The sequence below is a fragment of the Thermothielavioides terrestris genome, chromosome 4, assembly GCF_000226115.1.
Source record: "Thermothielavioides terrestris NRRL 8126 chromosome 4, complete sequence".
In the NCBI taxonomy this organism is placed as follows: domain Eukaryota; kingdom Fungi; phylum Ascomycota; class Sordariomycetes; order Sordariales; family Chaetomiaceae; genus Thermothielavioides; species Thermothielavioides terrestris.
In genome coordinates this window covers 1039667-1053986 of record NC_016460.1, presented here as the reverse complement: position 1 = coordinate 1053986, position 14320 = coordinate 1039667, and the positions used below count along the sequence as shown (strand labels likewise).

The following is a 14320-nucleotide window of genomic DNA, read 5'->3' as shown; positions in this document are numbered from 1 at the left end:
CCACAGGCAGTCGAGGTAATCCGACGGCCCATTCAAGATCTCTCTGAAGTGGAACAATGGGGTAACCCCCAACCTGGAATGTCAGACATTCACGGGTTCCAGTCCCCGCAACCTTCCTATCGCTCCTTCCCATCCCAGTCGTTCGCTAGAGATTTTGCCTGGTGTCTCATTCGGCCCGGGCTTTCTTTCAACGCCGGGTGCCTACCGAGGTGTTCTTGCCGGGTGTCGCCCTTTGAGTGCCGGTTAGTTTTCTGCAAGGAGGCAAGCAGCGGCCACTTCGCTCCACAGCTAACTGCTCCTTCCCAACTTTCACCTCCCGGACACTGCCCTTCGATCGGTAGGTAGTAGAAGTTTAGAAGTTGCCCTGGCGATGTCCTTGCCGTCTTTGCCATGGATGTTCGGGGCAGCATGGAAGGAGTTCATGCCTCGAGGAGTGGCCATTTAAGCCCCGGAATCTCCCCTCGGCCGTTCTCTGAGCTTCTCTCCCCTCCCACCCCAAACATTTCATCAGCCCATCAGAGCAGCATATTGCCTTTTTTTTGGGTCTAGCAGACGCTACCATTATTGTCTTTTGCCTTGCTTTCAGCCCATCTGTCCTCCCGGAACATCTTTTCTTCTTCGTCACCGGATCAACAGCCAGCACAATGAAGTCGGCGCTGACGGCCGGCCTCGTTGCCACCCTCCTGTTTCCCAGATCCGCCCTTGCTGGAGAGGACAAGTGCTCCAAGGCGGTGTATGGCTCCAACCGCGTCACCTGCAACATCGAGGTTGCCGAGACCAACGTACACACTGTTCCTCAGGAGCGTGGTCACCGCAAGTCTAAGTCTCGCGACGATGACTTCGGTCAGGTCGAGGTGTGGCGCACAGTCAAGACATACACGTGGTCCTTCCTCTGGAACTACGTCATGACCGACGACTGTCCCAAAACCACGGCCCAACTGGCGGCGATCCTGCCGGTGCTCGGCAGCACGCAGCACGCAGTGAGCTGCCGGGTTCAAGTCAGATGGGGCCTCAACAAGGCCAGCCAAGGGAACTCGTCATGGGATTTCGCCGGCTCCGCTCAAATTGCCGCCAAAGACTTGCCGGTCAAGATGGAGTGGCCGCTGCCCGCGAGCTACGATCGCCCTGAGGGCCTCGCTTCTGCGAAGGAGTGGGGCGTCAAGTACGAGTCGGCGAACAGTGGTGCCTTGAACACGCTTTCGGTGAGTCCAGTCTCTCCTCTTCTCCTCTTTGCCTGGTCACAGCTCGGTACGTTGCTGACCACGCACTGGTAGGTCAACGGGGGTTCGCATCGTGACTTTTCTCAGTCTTGGGCCCGTCCCGTGGTTGGCTATGACGGTCATGAAGGCTACCTCGGATATTACGGCAACGAATGGCGAGGTCGGGAGGAGGAACGCAACAACCAGGGCCAGCAGGGCAATCAGGGCAAGGAGGACAAGGAGGGCAAGGAGGGCAAGGAGGGCAAGGAGGGCAAGGAGGGCAAGAAGGACAAGGCGGACAAGAAGGGCAAGAAGGGCCAGCAGGAGCAAAACCACAACGGAGGCACCAGCACCATCAGGGCCTACACGCGTGCTGGCGGCCATTACAACACCAAGAGCCTGTATTCCTGCTGGGTCTCTGAGGGTCACCTCCGCAAAATTCGCACCGAGATCACTCCTGGACGGACGTCGAATCTTCTGAACGGTCAACAAGGTTTCGACGAGAACAACTCGCACCAGGAGCTCAATTATCCGGTTTATCCCTACCATGAGCACGCTTGGGCTTCGTGCGAGCCCCAGGTCCCTGCGCATTGTGGCGAGGATTGCGAGGGTCCGGCTTGTGAGTCGGGCAACAAGGCTGAGGATCACTGCCAAGGTGACGACTGCGCTGGGCGCCAGGAGGATGAGGATGATTGCCATGACGGACACTGCAGCGGCAGACAGCACGATCATGACGACAACAAGGATGATGAGTGCCATGGCGGAAACTGTGCTGGCAAAGGCGGCGACAACGGGAAGGACTGCCAGCGACACTGCGGTGGCGAACATCACGACAAGTGCCGCCAGGAAGCCTGCGGCGGGGGAAAAGGCGTATCTGATCGTTGCCACCAAGGGTCTTGCGTCCACAAGCACGAGGTTGCCGAGGCGTGCTACAGCCGCATCTGTGGTCACCGGGGCGCGGCAGCGCACAGTTGCCACAAGGACTCGTTCGGCGACGACAACAAGTCTGACGACGGCAAGTCTGACGACGGCAAGTCTGACGACGGCAAGTCTGGCGACGGCAAGTCTGGCGACGGCAAGTCTGGTGACGGCTTGGATGATGCCTGCGAGGACCACTGCAGTGACGACGATGGCAAATCGGATGGTCACTGCGATGATGATGATGATGGCTGCGAGGTGATTTGCGGAAGATCTTGTTAGGCAAAAGCAGCATGCGTCCGTAGAATGGGTAACTTCCTGAATGCTTAGGGTATTGTTATGGGGGTTGGCACTGATCGCGATGGGGAGGCACCTGTAGGAGTACGAAATCAGAGCCTGCTTTGCGCTCAACTCTCCTGTTGCGTCAATGGTGATTGTCGACGGCTTCTCTCATGATTGGTGTCCACCGACTTGCGCTGCGCATGCTTCTTGCCGGACCCCATTAGACATCGCGATTACTGCCAGTGTCATGTCACGTTGACTGAACCTTGTAAGTGCAGGCGCTGGTTCTTGTTTGGATTGTGGCAGGAAGTTGGCTGTTGGGAGTGCAAGGATCATCAGTAATCGGGATTCAGGGGTAAGGCTTAAGGGGCTAAGAGGTGCTACGAGGGGTCCCCATGCGAGATGGATGTTGTTCCTGTTCCTGGGCGGCCTGCTACCTATTGCTTGAGTGTAACCTCTACTTAGGCGTTGTGACGGTCCGTCGAGTTTCTTTTAGTCGTTCGCTCAACCCGGTCGAGGGGGGAGGGTGAGTAACATCCTGCTTGTCGGGAGGACAACTGGAGGTGATTGGTCGGTTTGAAACAGTGATTGGCTTAATACTTTTGTCCTGGGGCTCGGTTCTTGGAGAGTAGCAAACCCCGAGTGAGTGGAGTGTCATTTTGTAAGCGGCGGTTGGTCCTTGGCTACGTCTTGACTACTCTCAATGATGTTGTGATGCTGTTGGGGCGGGCAACGCTGTGTGTACGCTGCTAGTCTACTTGAAATCAGGGGGGCAGCACCAGGAGGGTTGGGACAGGGGTCTGGTCTATCTAGGCTTTGGTGTCCCTGGAAATTGAAGGGCTGTGTATCGTCCTGAGGTGTTCTAGAATCGATGTTGTGTAGCATGGTACCGAAGGTGGTGCTGGGCAAGTTTGCTGCGGGGAGGATGACAATGGGCACTCGGCTGGCGAAGAACGGGCGGGGAGAAAGGTTGGAAAGGGGGGTTGCTAGATCTGCTCTTCCAACCTGGATGTTGCCTCAGCAGTCTTGCGACTGTTTTGTCTCAGGAACGAAGGTTGGACGGGATCTCGCGGTACCCCTTTGAGCCTGTTGCTCGTCATATAAATGAATCACTCGTTCTTGAGGGTAGTCCAGACGCAGTGGTCTCCATTCTCTAGACCGGCAGCCAGCAATGCAAGAGATCGAGTACGCCAGCGCCCACCAAGGGGAAATAACTTCGTCGAATGCCGTCAGAAAGGGGTTCCTGACCACTTTCGTGGTACATGACTCTGGAAGCCCGTTCAGCTTCACATCACTTCCCACTGGCTCTCACTCGGCCTTTCGGCCCAAGCATCTGGCACTCACTTCACGTTCCACATCAGGACAGCCGCGGCATGCCGTACTCGGCAAGCTGCTTGGGCTCTCATGTATCTGTCCAGGCCAGGATCCCAGACACCAGAGCGGGAGGAGGGGGAGGGGCGGGCTCCAGTTGAACAAGGCAACAGGATTACAAGACAAGGCAGCAAGCTCGTCGCAGCTGGATTGGTTGCCGCACTTCCGGCCCCAGGAGGCGAGAAGCGAACGACAGACACAACGCCTCACCTGACTGTCTGCCTTGATGCACGGCATGCGCGCCGTGATTGAGGCTCTACTGCGGGGTGCGCAGAGCCTTGCATTGGCCATCATTGGGCAGTCAGGCGACTGAGCACTCGTCAGGTCCCCCTTCTGTTCCTCCGCAGAGTCTAGTTTGGCCCAACTTGCATGAGCATCCAAGCTTCATTGTGTTCCCTGAGCCAGACCCCGTGAGTGGATTGCCCGGTACGCGAGGCTGTGCCCGGAGAAAGATGCTGGACACTGAACTCGGGCACTGGGCAAAGGATCGGAGAGTGAGTGGGGCTCTGCCGGGCCATTAACAAACAAGCACTCAGGTTGAAGACCCACTCAATTACTCTTTGTCGTTTGCAAGCACCAGGTTAAAGTGGGTCCAAGTGCCTGCAACACACCCCAATTTGAACAACAGTAGCCAACAGTAGGCAACCATCGCCATCGATCTTGAAGCTGTAGATACTGTAAAAAACGGCCCAAATAGCCATTTTCTAGTGTTTTTACGTACTTGTTGATATCTATAGCTTAGTCAGCACAACCATCGAGCCCCTGAACCTAGCCATCGAAGCCCGCCTTCGAACCGCCCGGGAACCTACCTTCGAACTGCCCGAGTGCCTGCCCTCGAACTGCCTGGGAGCCCGCCTACGAACCGCCCTAGAGCCCGCCCTCGAACTGCCTAGGAGCCCGCCTACGAACCGCCCTAGAGCTCGCCTACGAACTGCCCCGGAGCCCGCCTACAAACCGCCCTGGAGCCCGCCTACGAACCGCCCCGGAGCCCGTCTACGAACCGCCCGAGTACCTGCCTTCGAACCGCCTCGGTAACCGCCTTACTATGTACGTAACGCGCCCTGGTTCCTTGCTTAGAGACAGGGCGCCTGGGCACTATAGTTCGATATATCAATGACCGCTAGAGGCGTCTGATCGCCATTATGATATATGCTAGGGAAACGCTATAGGTCATTGTATACGAGGTGGACATTAGCCTAATATAGGTATACCGGTATAGGCGTATATTCGACCTTACCAGCGATCCTTTTCTAAAGCTTAAGACGCTATAGAACTCTTATATACTGTAGCTATAGGCTATAGAGGTTCGTTCTATACCAACGTATTGTTGGCGATCTTCCTAGCGGTTAGCTAATATATATATTGTATCTACTAGAAGCTTCTTAACTACCTTACAAGCAAGTCCAACCTCTACTTCGACGAAATGTAGGCCTTCCTTCTCAAAGAATGCTATATATTCGTATCTCTATCGACGATATTGCGTTATCTTTATATAGCCAATTGGAAGAAGAAGGTTGCTTTACAAAGAGGTATACAATAGAACTATATCCTCTAGCTCGATTATATTAGAAAAGTCGCGATGTTTATCGTCGAGATGTTCGTATTCTACGACGAATTGGGCCTAGATCGAAGAGATGGTGTTCGTCGTATTGGCTAGGCGCTACTAAGCGTTACTCCTATCGTCGACGACGTTGTTAAGAGAGGCAAACGCTACTATATCCTCCCTACGATCATAGTTGATAGCGTTCTTAATCTATTGGTCTAGTAGGGTTATAGCAATCAGGAAGGCTTCCTTATATAGCTCAAGGACTACGTTCTAGCTAAGATAAGGCTATTCCTAGACCACTATAGTATTCTCGTTATAGATAATATATCATAGCATTAGAGCCGTGCCGTTAAACAACTTTGTTAAGAGGCTAGTGTTCTACTATAGTATTTACTACTATATTCGCCGGATTTGAACTCGATTGAGGCAACGTTCTATAATACAAAGGCTTATATCCGTCGCAACTACTAGAAGATGCTTCTATAGGATCATTCAGAGGAAGACTTCAAGGAGTTCCTTCGTAGTACCTATACTACTATTGGTAACAACCTACTAGCGGTATATAGGCACTTTAAGAAGGCGATAATACCGTTCTAAGAGGAGGATAAGGCGGTAGATTATATAGCAGTGTATTTAGAGTAGTTCTAAGAGTTCTAAAGCACTGGAACCGTTAATTGAACACTATATCTTATAGATAGATTCCTAGTCACAGTTCGCTATCATCATTATCTACGTATAAAGCCATTGTCGAGCTATCTTCCTCCTCTTATATAATGTTATCTTAGTATCCTAGCGCCAACTCTTCTAGATCTAGCGGCCTAAACCCAGGTACGTAACGGATCAAGGCATTGAGGAGGGAATTGTACAGCAAATCGATCGACGAGTCGGTAATTGAAGAAACTAGTATACGATCAAACGTTAGCTATATGATTATAACAACGTAGGAAGAACGTACTATCCTGCTCAGCGCTCTATATAGCGTGTTTAGCGCGTTGTATAGCGTACCTCGCGCTCTATACGGCTTGCTTAGTACACTGTACAATGTGTTCAGTGCTCTATATAGCCTGTTAAGTCTAGCGAACTAAGTTCCTATCAAAGCTAGCTAGTTCTACTTCTTCCTTCAAAAAGCCTTTTATAGCGCTATAGAACGTAGCGACAAAGTATTGTAGGAAGCCGTTATTGGAGAACTATATATTTAGAAGCTAACAAATATCGTGAACCCTCCTACCCTCGATATACAGAGACCTACTGACCTAATGAAGAGCCGTTATTACGTCCTTTTGACCTAATAGGTTATATTGGTGAGCGAAGGTCTTAATAAAGTCATTGACTATATTAGAGGGTTCCTTTCCTTCTGGCTTAGGCGGCAGCGACGAAGAACGTAGTAGTAGGATGATCTCCTACAGGTTTATATTGCTAGCAACAGATAGAGGCTTTCCTAGGCAAAGGGCATCTATATTCGAATAAGGGGCTAGGAATCCGGTTGGCTAGGCTAGCTTAGGCGCGTTGTTCCTTGCTATAGTCGGGGGAGCTAGGGGATATAGCGGATACCTAAGATAGTATAGCGGTATACCGTAGAACCATAGCGGCGGGTAAGGCGGTGCTATTATCTTATTTAGATCGTTTAAATTGTTACTATTAACGTTGTTGATGAACTAGATCCCTCCGCCTAGCAGTCGCTTAGTTATAACCTCGCTATTGGGACCTATCTAAACGCTTTAATTAGCCTTAGTCTTCGTAGAACCGATCTATTTCTTGACTAGGGCACCTAGGGCGCTATCAACAGTGGCCTTCTGACATTTAATCTAGGTAGCCTACTCTGCTATCTCCTAAACAATGATAGGATAGTGGGTACTGTTGCCATTCATCTGGTAATAGAACTGGAACCGTATATCTATATCTTTATAGTAGTTCTAATAGGCTATACCTAGGTTATAGCGCCATTTATCTACTAGAAGATGGAAATACGCCTTGTTTAGCTCTTGAGCGTTGCGATTTTCCACCTCTTGCAATATTATATTCATAGGCGTCTTACGCTTGGCTGCCGATCTCTGGCCCTCGCTAGCGGGCGTAGCCGGTTCGGTTGACCATATAGATCGACTAGTGTTAGCCAGCACTATAGCAATACGATCGAATAGTCGGCGAGAAGGCGTAGGCATAGGAGGTAAGGGCGTAGAAGCAATTGGGGATACTATTTATAGTATATCGGTTAGCTCGAATTCGTACTCGATACTAATAGAATAGTCCTTCGTAGGTTGGCTCAATAGCGTCTTCATCAGTTTGTCGATGCTACTAATATATATTAGACGCGTCTACGAAGAATATACCCTCTTTGAATTCGACTAGACCGTTGAGTTGGCTCTCACGTTTATATAGGCAACTATGCTTATAGAAGTAGCTATATACTTGAGGTCTAATGCAATACCACTTTGTTGAACGTTGCTAACCACTTTGTTGTATAGGCTAGATATAATATCCTTGATCTTTATGCCTAAACTATTGCCAATAGCCAAATCGTTAACCTTGTTACCCTATTTAGTATATTCTACTAAAACTTTATAGCGATAGGTCCACTCCTGTGGAAGCGGTAGCAGTGTTCGAAGGCTCTAGTAGAACGTATTTAGGAAGAATACGGCGGTATAGGTAATGTTGACGATAATCGTGCTTAGTAGGGTAGGCTATTCCACCGACGTATTATTGGCTTAACGACGAGGGGAATATAGTATATAAGCTAGCGGCGAAGCATCTGGTATAGGCGATTGGGAGTAGTCTCGGGTTCGGGCCTACGATTATACTAATAGTAGCGAAGTATTTGGTATAGGCGATTGGGAGCGGTCTTGGGTTTAGGCCTATAGTAGTACTAATAGTAGCGAGGTATTTGGCGATCGAGAAGGCTAGTGCGATAGGCGCAATACGTTGAACCGTTGTAATAGCTATAGTGGCGAAGATAGAAGCTCGTTATATATATAGATATCAACATCCTCCTTTTACGAATGGCCTTACGAAGCCTCCTCTATATCGAAACCTTCTTCCAAATCAAGTATTTCAATCGATTTAGAGGGCAATGATCAGGGACGTTACAGCTAGCGATCTGAACGCCCCTAGAATACAGAATACGATTTCGAATATACCTAGGACTTTAAGCGAAAGGTAGGCTTCGATTAGGAGCGTAAGCAAGTAGTAGATACACTTCTATTCTACGGCTTCGATATATTATAAGCCTAGCGATACTAGATCGGTTCTATAGCAGCGGTAGCTTCGGCGGTATAGCGTGAAACGACCCTGATCCTCTTATTACCGATAGGCGTTGTATTGGCCGGGGCTTTGGCGGCAGGGGCGGCGACAGCTTCGGACACGGCAGCTTCGGCGGTATAGCATAAGACGACCCTGATCCGCTTGTTACTGGTAGGCGTTACATCGGCCGGGGCTTCGGCGGCATAGCACGAGACGATCTTGATCCGACTGGCGGCGCTAGCGGCAGGCTTGGGGGGCTCGGGAGGTCTGGGAGGTTCGAGAGCTAGGCGGGCACTACGGCGAGATGGTTTAGGCGCTTCGCTCCGTTGCGTAGGCGCGCGACTACGCTTCGAAGGCGCTATCGAGAACCGTACCAGGGCGCGAAGAGGGCGAGTTCAAAGGATTATACACGGTGGATCGCCTGGACGCCTAAGGATAGAGTTGGGAGGTCGCTAGGCAGGCTAGGCAGGCTAGGCAACGCTGGGAGGCATAGAGGGCGCAACACCACGGAATTCTACGCGGTGCCTTCGAATAAGGCATCATCTACAGCTTCAAGAAGGCTAGAAGATGGCGGTGAGCCATCAAAGCATACTGAACGCCTAAGAATAAGTCGGTGGCTAGGAAGCAGGGGTTCAGGGGTAAGTATTCGGCATTGCGCCTAGTATTCGATTGATCGCTGGCTGACTAAGCTAGAATAAACCGTAGAGCCATCAACAAGCATACAAAAACACCAGAAAATGGCTATTTGGGCCGTTTTTTGCAGTATCTACAGCTTCAAGATCGATGGCGATAGTTGCCCACTGTTGGCTACTGTTGTTCAAATTGGGGTGTGTTGCAGGCACTTGGACCCACTTTAACCTGGTGCTTGCAAACGACAACTAACACTGCAGCAGGGCTCCCCAAGAGGCAGCATCTACGAGGAGCTGCATGCATGCAACCCGTGCATACGCCGAAACGTTCTTTGCAGAGTTAGTGTCTTCGGCTGCTGGGCAGGCGATCGGTTGCGGGACCGCGAGACGCCGAGAGGGGGAGCTGCATCCACGGACACGGCAGGATCAAAGGCTGAGGACCCGCCGGTGATCAAAATGGGATACGGTGAAGGGTGCCGAAAGGTGAAAAGTGAAGCGACCGACATGACCGAGGTGAGGCGCAAGGGAATGTACGGGAAAAACGAAAGGGTGGCACACGGCGGTTTAAGTGCGGATCGCGCTTCAGCGTCACTTCCCACCTCGGGTCGCCAGCATCGACAAGGGGGCAGTGCTCCGCGTTTGTCAGTCTGTTGGTCTGTCGCATGGGAATGGTGAGGCGGCCGACCTCCAGGACAGCCCCGATTTTTTGACGATCACCGAGGTCGAGTGGTGCAACCATTGCGTAAAGCCCAACAGAAGGCGCATTGTCGACTGATGCACTGCCTTTCTCCGGAGCGAGGTCGGACGAATCGCTCTCTGCATTGGGTAGCTGGTGTGGAACAGGCGTTGCCCGGGCAAGCGGACGGCACCACAAGCAGGTTCGAGCGAAGAGCCGCACTCTCTGTCTGAGACACCAGGGAGGTGGAAGCGAATCCGAAGAAACAGCGAGGAAAGCATGGGAGTCGAGCACATGACCACGAGCGAATGGGAGGACACGGCATGGAAGAAAGAGAAAGAGAAAGCGCGACCATCTCGGCGGTCCGGGGTCTGGACCAGGCTCGCTCCTGCCTTCCTACCGGCTACATAGTGCAGGCCATCCGCCCGGTTTGGGAGTCGCTGCCTTGTGGTTGCCCGATCAAGCAGAGCAGCAGCATACCATCAACCGGCAATGGGTGTTGGGTGTTGGTTCGCCCCGGCCTGGACTTGGTTCGCCCGGCCTGGCTTGTGTTTCGCCAGCAGGTTTCTGCATCGGCAGCAGCATCTCGATGCCTGGTCCATGCCCGCACTCTCTTGCTTGGCTCCGCCACCACGTTGTTGGCTTCCAGATTCTCCTGTTTGTAACCGGTAACCTGGGAAGCCGCCGACTTTGGCGATGACTTGCGTTGGCGAAGGTAACTCACCCCGCCAACCAGTCGGTCCGTTTCCCTTCCATCGATAGCCGAACTGACGGCATCGCATCGCTTGATGTTCGCATATCTCTGCAAAGTGAGCTGGGTGGGTGGGTATGCATGCCACACGGTTGCCTTGGCGTGGCCGGAGAGAGACGTTATCTGTTGAGTCGAGGGGATCGCCCGAGGGGATCGCCCGTGTAACCGCGGCGTCCGCCATCATGCGGAGCACTTACAGATGTGTGTCTGCTCGGAGCCGGGACACACACCTGCTTCTGGCTTTGCGTAACCACGAGGCGGTTCCCTCCATGGCGCTGCAAAGACGGGCAAGTGTATAAAACACCAGCTAGTCGCCCGGCCATGGTGCTGTTGACTCCCTCCGCTTCCGAATGTGAGAACTTCCCCAGATCCCCCGCTCCGCCCCGATCCATCCAGTCTCATCTGTCCCCCGTATAAGTCGTTCTCCCCGCCTCTCACTTCCTTTGACACGAGGGGCAGAGGACTTGTTCTTGCCATCCCGCGGAAGGAACTGAGGTCTTCCTCCCCACTCCCATCCTTTCTTCACAAAGGAACACATATCAAAAGATGTCTGGGGAGGGCTACATCACCATCCACGAGACCAACCCTCCGCAGCGCCCCGGCGCCTTCGGTGCTAACCGGCCTCCACCTCCGCCTCCTCCGCCTCCGCCTTCCCCGCCTCGTGCCGGATATGGAGGCCAACAACCCCTCCGCGTCATGACTTCACCGCCGAACGGTAGCTATACCTATCGCGCCCAGCAGCCCGGTGGGCCATATGCCAGGGCTACGACCACGACGCTGCCACAGCAGCAGCAGCAGCAGCACTACCACCCTCAACAACCGAGACAACAACAGTATGCTGCCGCTGCTGGCCCCGTCGCAACCCAGGCCAACACCGCCGTCAAGATCTCCGACCTGAAGAAAGACCTGCCCCCAACAGTCGAGGAAGCCCGCGAGGCCCTCTCCGACTACTTTGTCTTTCGCTTCACAAAAGCCGACGGAGGCAGCGGCTACGCCAGCGACGGTACTCGGCGGAAGCCGTCCTGGAAGCGGGCACTGCGCGTCGGCGTCCCCGGCATTTCCAATCGCCAGGCCGCGAAGATCGTCCGCGAGCTCAACCGAGACACGATCTCGGTTACCAAGAAGAAGGAGATGCTCAGCGTGGACGAGCAGCGCCAGGTCGAGAAGGCCTTGGAGGACCTGCAGAAGCAGTACGACGACGCCTGCTTTGAGACCACCCTGGTCCAGCTGGACGACCGGATCGAGCAGACGACCAAGGACAAGGACTCCAAGGATAAGGAGAGAAGGGGCAAGAGCGAAAGCGACCACAGGAGGGAACGGCATCGCACGGTGCCCTCGAAGCAGCCGTCCAAGTCGAAGCCCACCAAGAAGGTCGTCCTCGAGCGCGTCAGTCTCACGGCCTACTTCAAGCGTGCTCCCCGGCCAGATGTCGACCCCATCGCGATCCTGCAGTACCGCAAAGCCCAGCGGGATGCGCAGATAAGGGGAGCATACGTCCAGCCCGTAGGCCGGCCTGAGGAAGGCCATTATGCTTCTGCGCCACCGCAGGGCATGCCTTCGGGACGCGGAGACATCAGGGGCACTGGTCTAGCCGGCCAACCTGCCCAAGTCTACCGCACACAACACTCCAGGGTCCCTGGCGTAACCGTCGTCCAGCCCGCTCCGCCCAGGCACCCCTCCGCCGCTGCCCAACGACACGCCTCCCCGCACCGGTCGTCCCCGCACATCCATCATGGCGCTCGCTCTCCCGCCAGCACGGACGAGTCTGTCTACTCCGAGACCTTCTCGGCCGGGGACGACGACACGTCGTGCACCTCTCCCTCGTCGGCCTCGTACGTCTCCAGTGCCAGCTCCTATGAGCGCTTGGACACTGCGACCTCGTCGAAGCCCAGCTTCCGCGAAGGCCCCGCGTACTACGGCATTCAGCCTAACCTCCCACATGGCGGCAGAGGCACAGTGCACATCCAGCCACACCGGTCTGGCGTCCGCGGACGGCGGCAGTCCGTCCCCGCCCCGAACCAGGCCTTCCCGCATCACCAACCAACCCAGGGAGTTCCCGCCGGCTTCTTCGCTTCCCGAGCGGCCAACACACCTCACACCACCACGCCAATCCCGCCCGTCCCCACCGCGCCAGCTCCGACCCCATACCCGATTCCCCAGGCAGTGGGATCGGTCCCAGTGCAAATGCCAGGTCAAATCCCAGTCCAACAGCCTGCAGCCCCTTTGCAAGGGTCCATACCCCCTCCGCCACCACCCTCTGATCCCCATCTGGGCCATCCCCACCACATGACGGGAGCAGCAGCGGTAGCAATGCCCCAACAGCACTTGCACATCCCCCCCACAGCCGCAGCCGCAACCGCAGACCCCATGCTGCACCCAGCTGGCGCCATCGACGCGCGGCAGATCTACGACAGGGCGTACGCGGCCGGGCGCGCCGACACGCGCGAAGAGGCCATCACGATGGCCGAGCGGATCGCCGCGGCCACGGCACATCCGCAGCCGGCGGCGACGACAGCGCCGACGGCGCGGCGGGGCAGCTCGCCGGTGCCGGTGCGGGTGATCCAGTTGGATCGGCCGTCAGACAGGGATAGGGGAAGGGGTAGAAGTCGAAGCTGGGATAGGCATAGGAGCAGGGAGCGGAGTTGGAGCGAGGACAGAGATAGGGACTGGGAGAGGGACAGGGAGAGGAACAGAGATAGGGACAGGGAGAGAGACAGAGAGAGAGGCATGAGAAGGGGCCGGGAGAGGGAGCGGGAGCGGAGCTGGGACAGGGGCTTGGCGCGGGCTCGGAACTGGGACAGAAGCAGGGAGAGGAGGCGCGGTCGCAGTCTCAGCCTCGACAGAGGCAGGAGCCGCGAGCGGGAGAGAGAAAGGGGCAGGGACAGGGACGACGAACTGTGGGACCGCGAGCACATCCGGCCCATCTCCCCCAGCCGGCCGCGCTCGGGCGTGCGCATCGTGCGTCCCGCCGACGGGTACACGCGGCCGCGCTTCGGCATGGATCGGGCCGGGTTGGAGCGCGACATGGAGCGGCTCCGGCTGGCCGACGACGGCGAGGTGCGGTACGGCGCGGAGCGAGTCCGCGGCGCTGGCGCGCCGTTCGCTTCCGGGCGAGACAGGACGCTGGATGGACGCAGGGAGAGGGAGAGCGACTACTACTGGGAGACGCGGGCAGAGAAGCAGATGCTGAGGGGCGAGCGGGACGGTCTTGGAAGGGCCAGGCGGGACTCGGGCGTGGATGTGGACACGCTGCCGTTGGCGGGCTCGAATCCGTTCGCGCCACGGCCGGGGCTGGCGAGACGGACGGGCACGGGCACGGGCACGGGCACGGGGACATACGGCGGATATTCTTCTCGGCCTGGTCGTGATGATTTTCTTACGCTATGATATTCTTCTCAGCCTGGTCAGGATGGTTTTGTTACGCTGAGATGATTGATGAGCCTAATGACCACAACCATACTAGTAGCTTAGCTGCCATATTCGCTGAACATCACTGTCCGTCATTCACAACCAGTTGTTGCTGGCTCCGTTTGGCGCGATGGGCGGTGGCCCCTGGTTGCCCCCCCTCCGCTCGCCATGCCTTGCAATGTTCAAGGCGCTGCCGTACCCAGTAGGCGGGCCTTTCTTCCAGAGGAGGTTCTCTGCAAAGGCCTGCTCGGCGCCGGTACCGCCTTGAAACAGCGAGGCCGCGATCATGGGGTAGCCTCCCGGACT

The 14320-nt window shown here is 55.2% G+C and overlaps 3 protein-coding genes across 3 annotated transcripts; 2 read left to right on the top strand and 1 right to left on the bottom strand.

The window, feature by feature from the left end:
• Window positions 1-644: 644 nt before the first annotated feature.
• Window positions 645-2399, top strand: THITE_2054659 (uncharacterized protein; the record flags this gene model as incomplete). The annotated part of the gene is made up of 4 exons (XM_003655126.1): window positions 645-1202; window positions 1275-1322; window positions 1434-1968; window positions 2068-2399. 4 exons carry the CDS (start codon window positions 645-647, stop codon window positions 2397-2399), a joined length of 1473 nt encoding a protein of 490 aa, XP_003655174.1.
• A 6147-nt stretch (window positions 2400-8546) lies between these two features.
• On the bottom strand, window positions 8547-9479 carry THITE_113558 (uncharacterized protein; the record flags this gene model as incomplete). The annotated part of the gene is made up of 2 exons (XM_003655125.1): window positions 8547-8908; window positions 9434-9479. The coding sequence occupies 2 exons, from the start codon at window positions 9477-9479 to the stop codon at window positions 8547-8549; spliced, it is 408 nt and encodes a 135-aa protein (XP_003655173.1).
• A 1673-nt stretch (window positions 9480-11152) lies between these two features.
• THITE_2130529 (uncharacterized protein) lies at window positions 11153-13993 on the top strand (the record flags this gene model as incomplete). Its single annotated transcript, XM_003655124.1, has 1 exon — window positions 11153-13993. One exon carries the CDS (start codon window positions 11153-11155, stop codon window positions 13991-13993), a length of 2841 nt encoding a protein of 946 aa, XP_003655172.1.
• Between the last annotated feature and the right edge of the window lie 327 nt (window positions 13994-14320).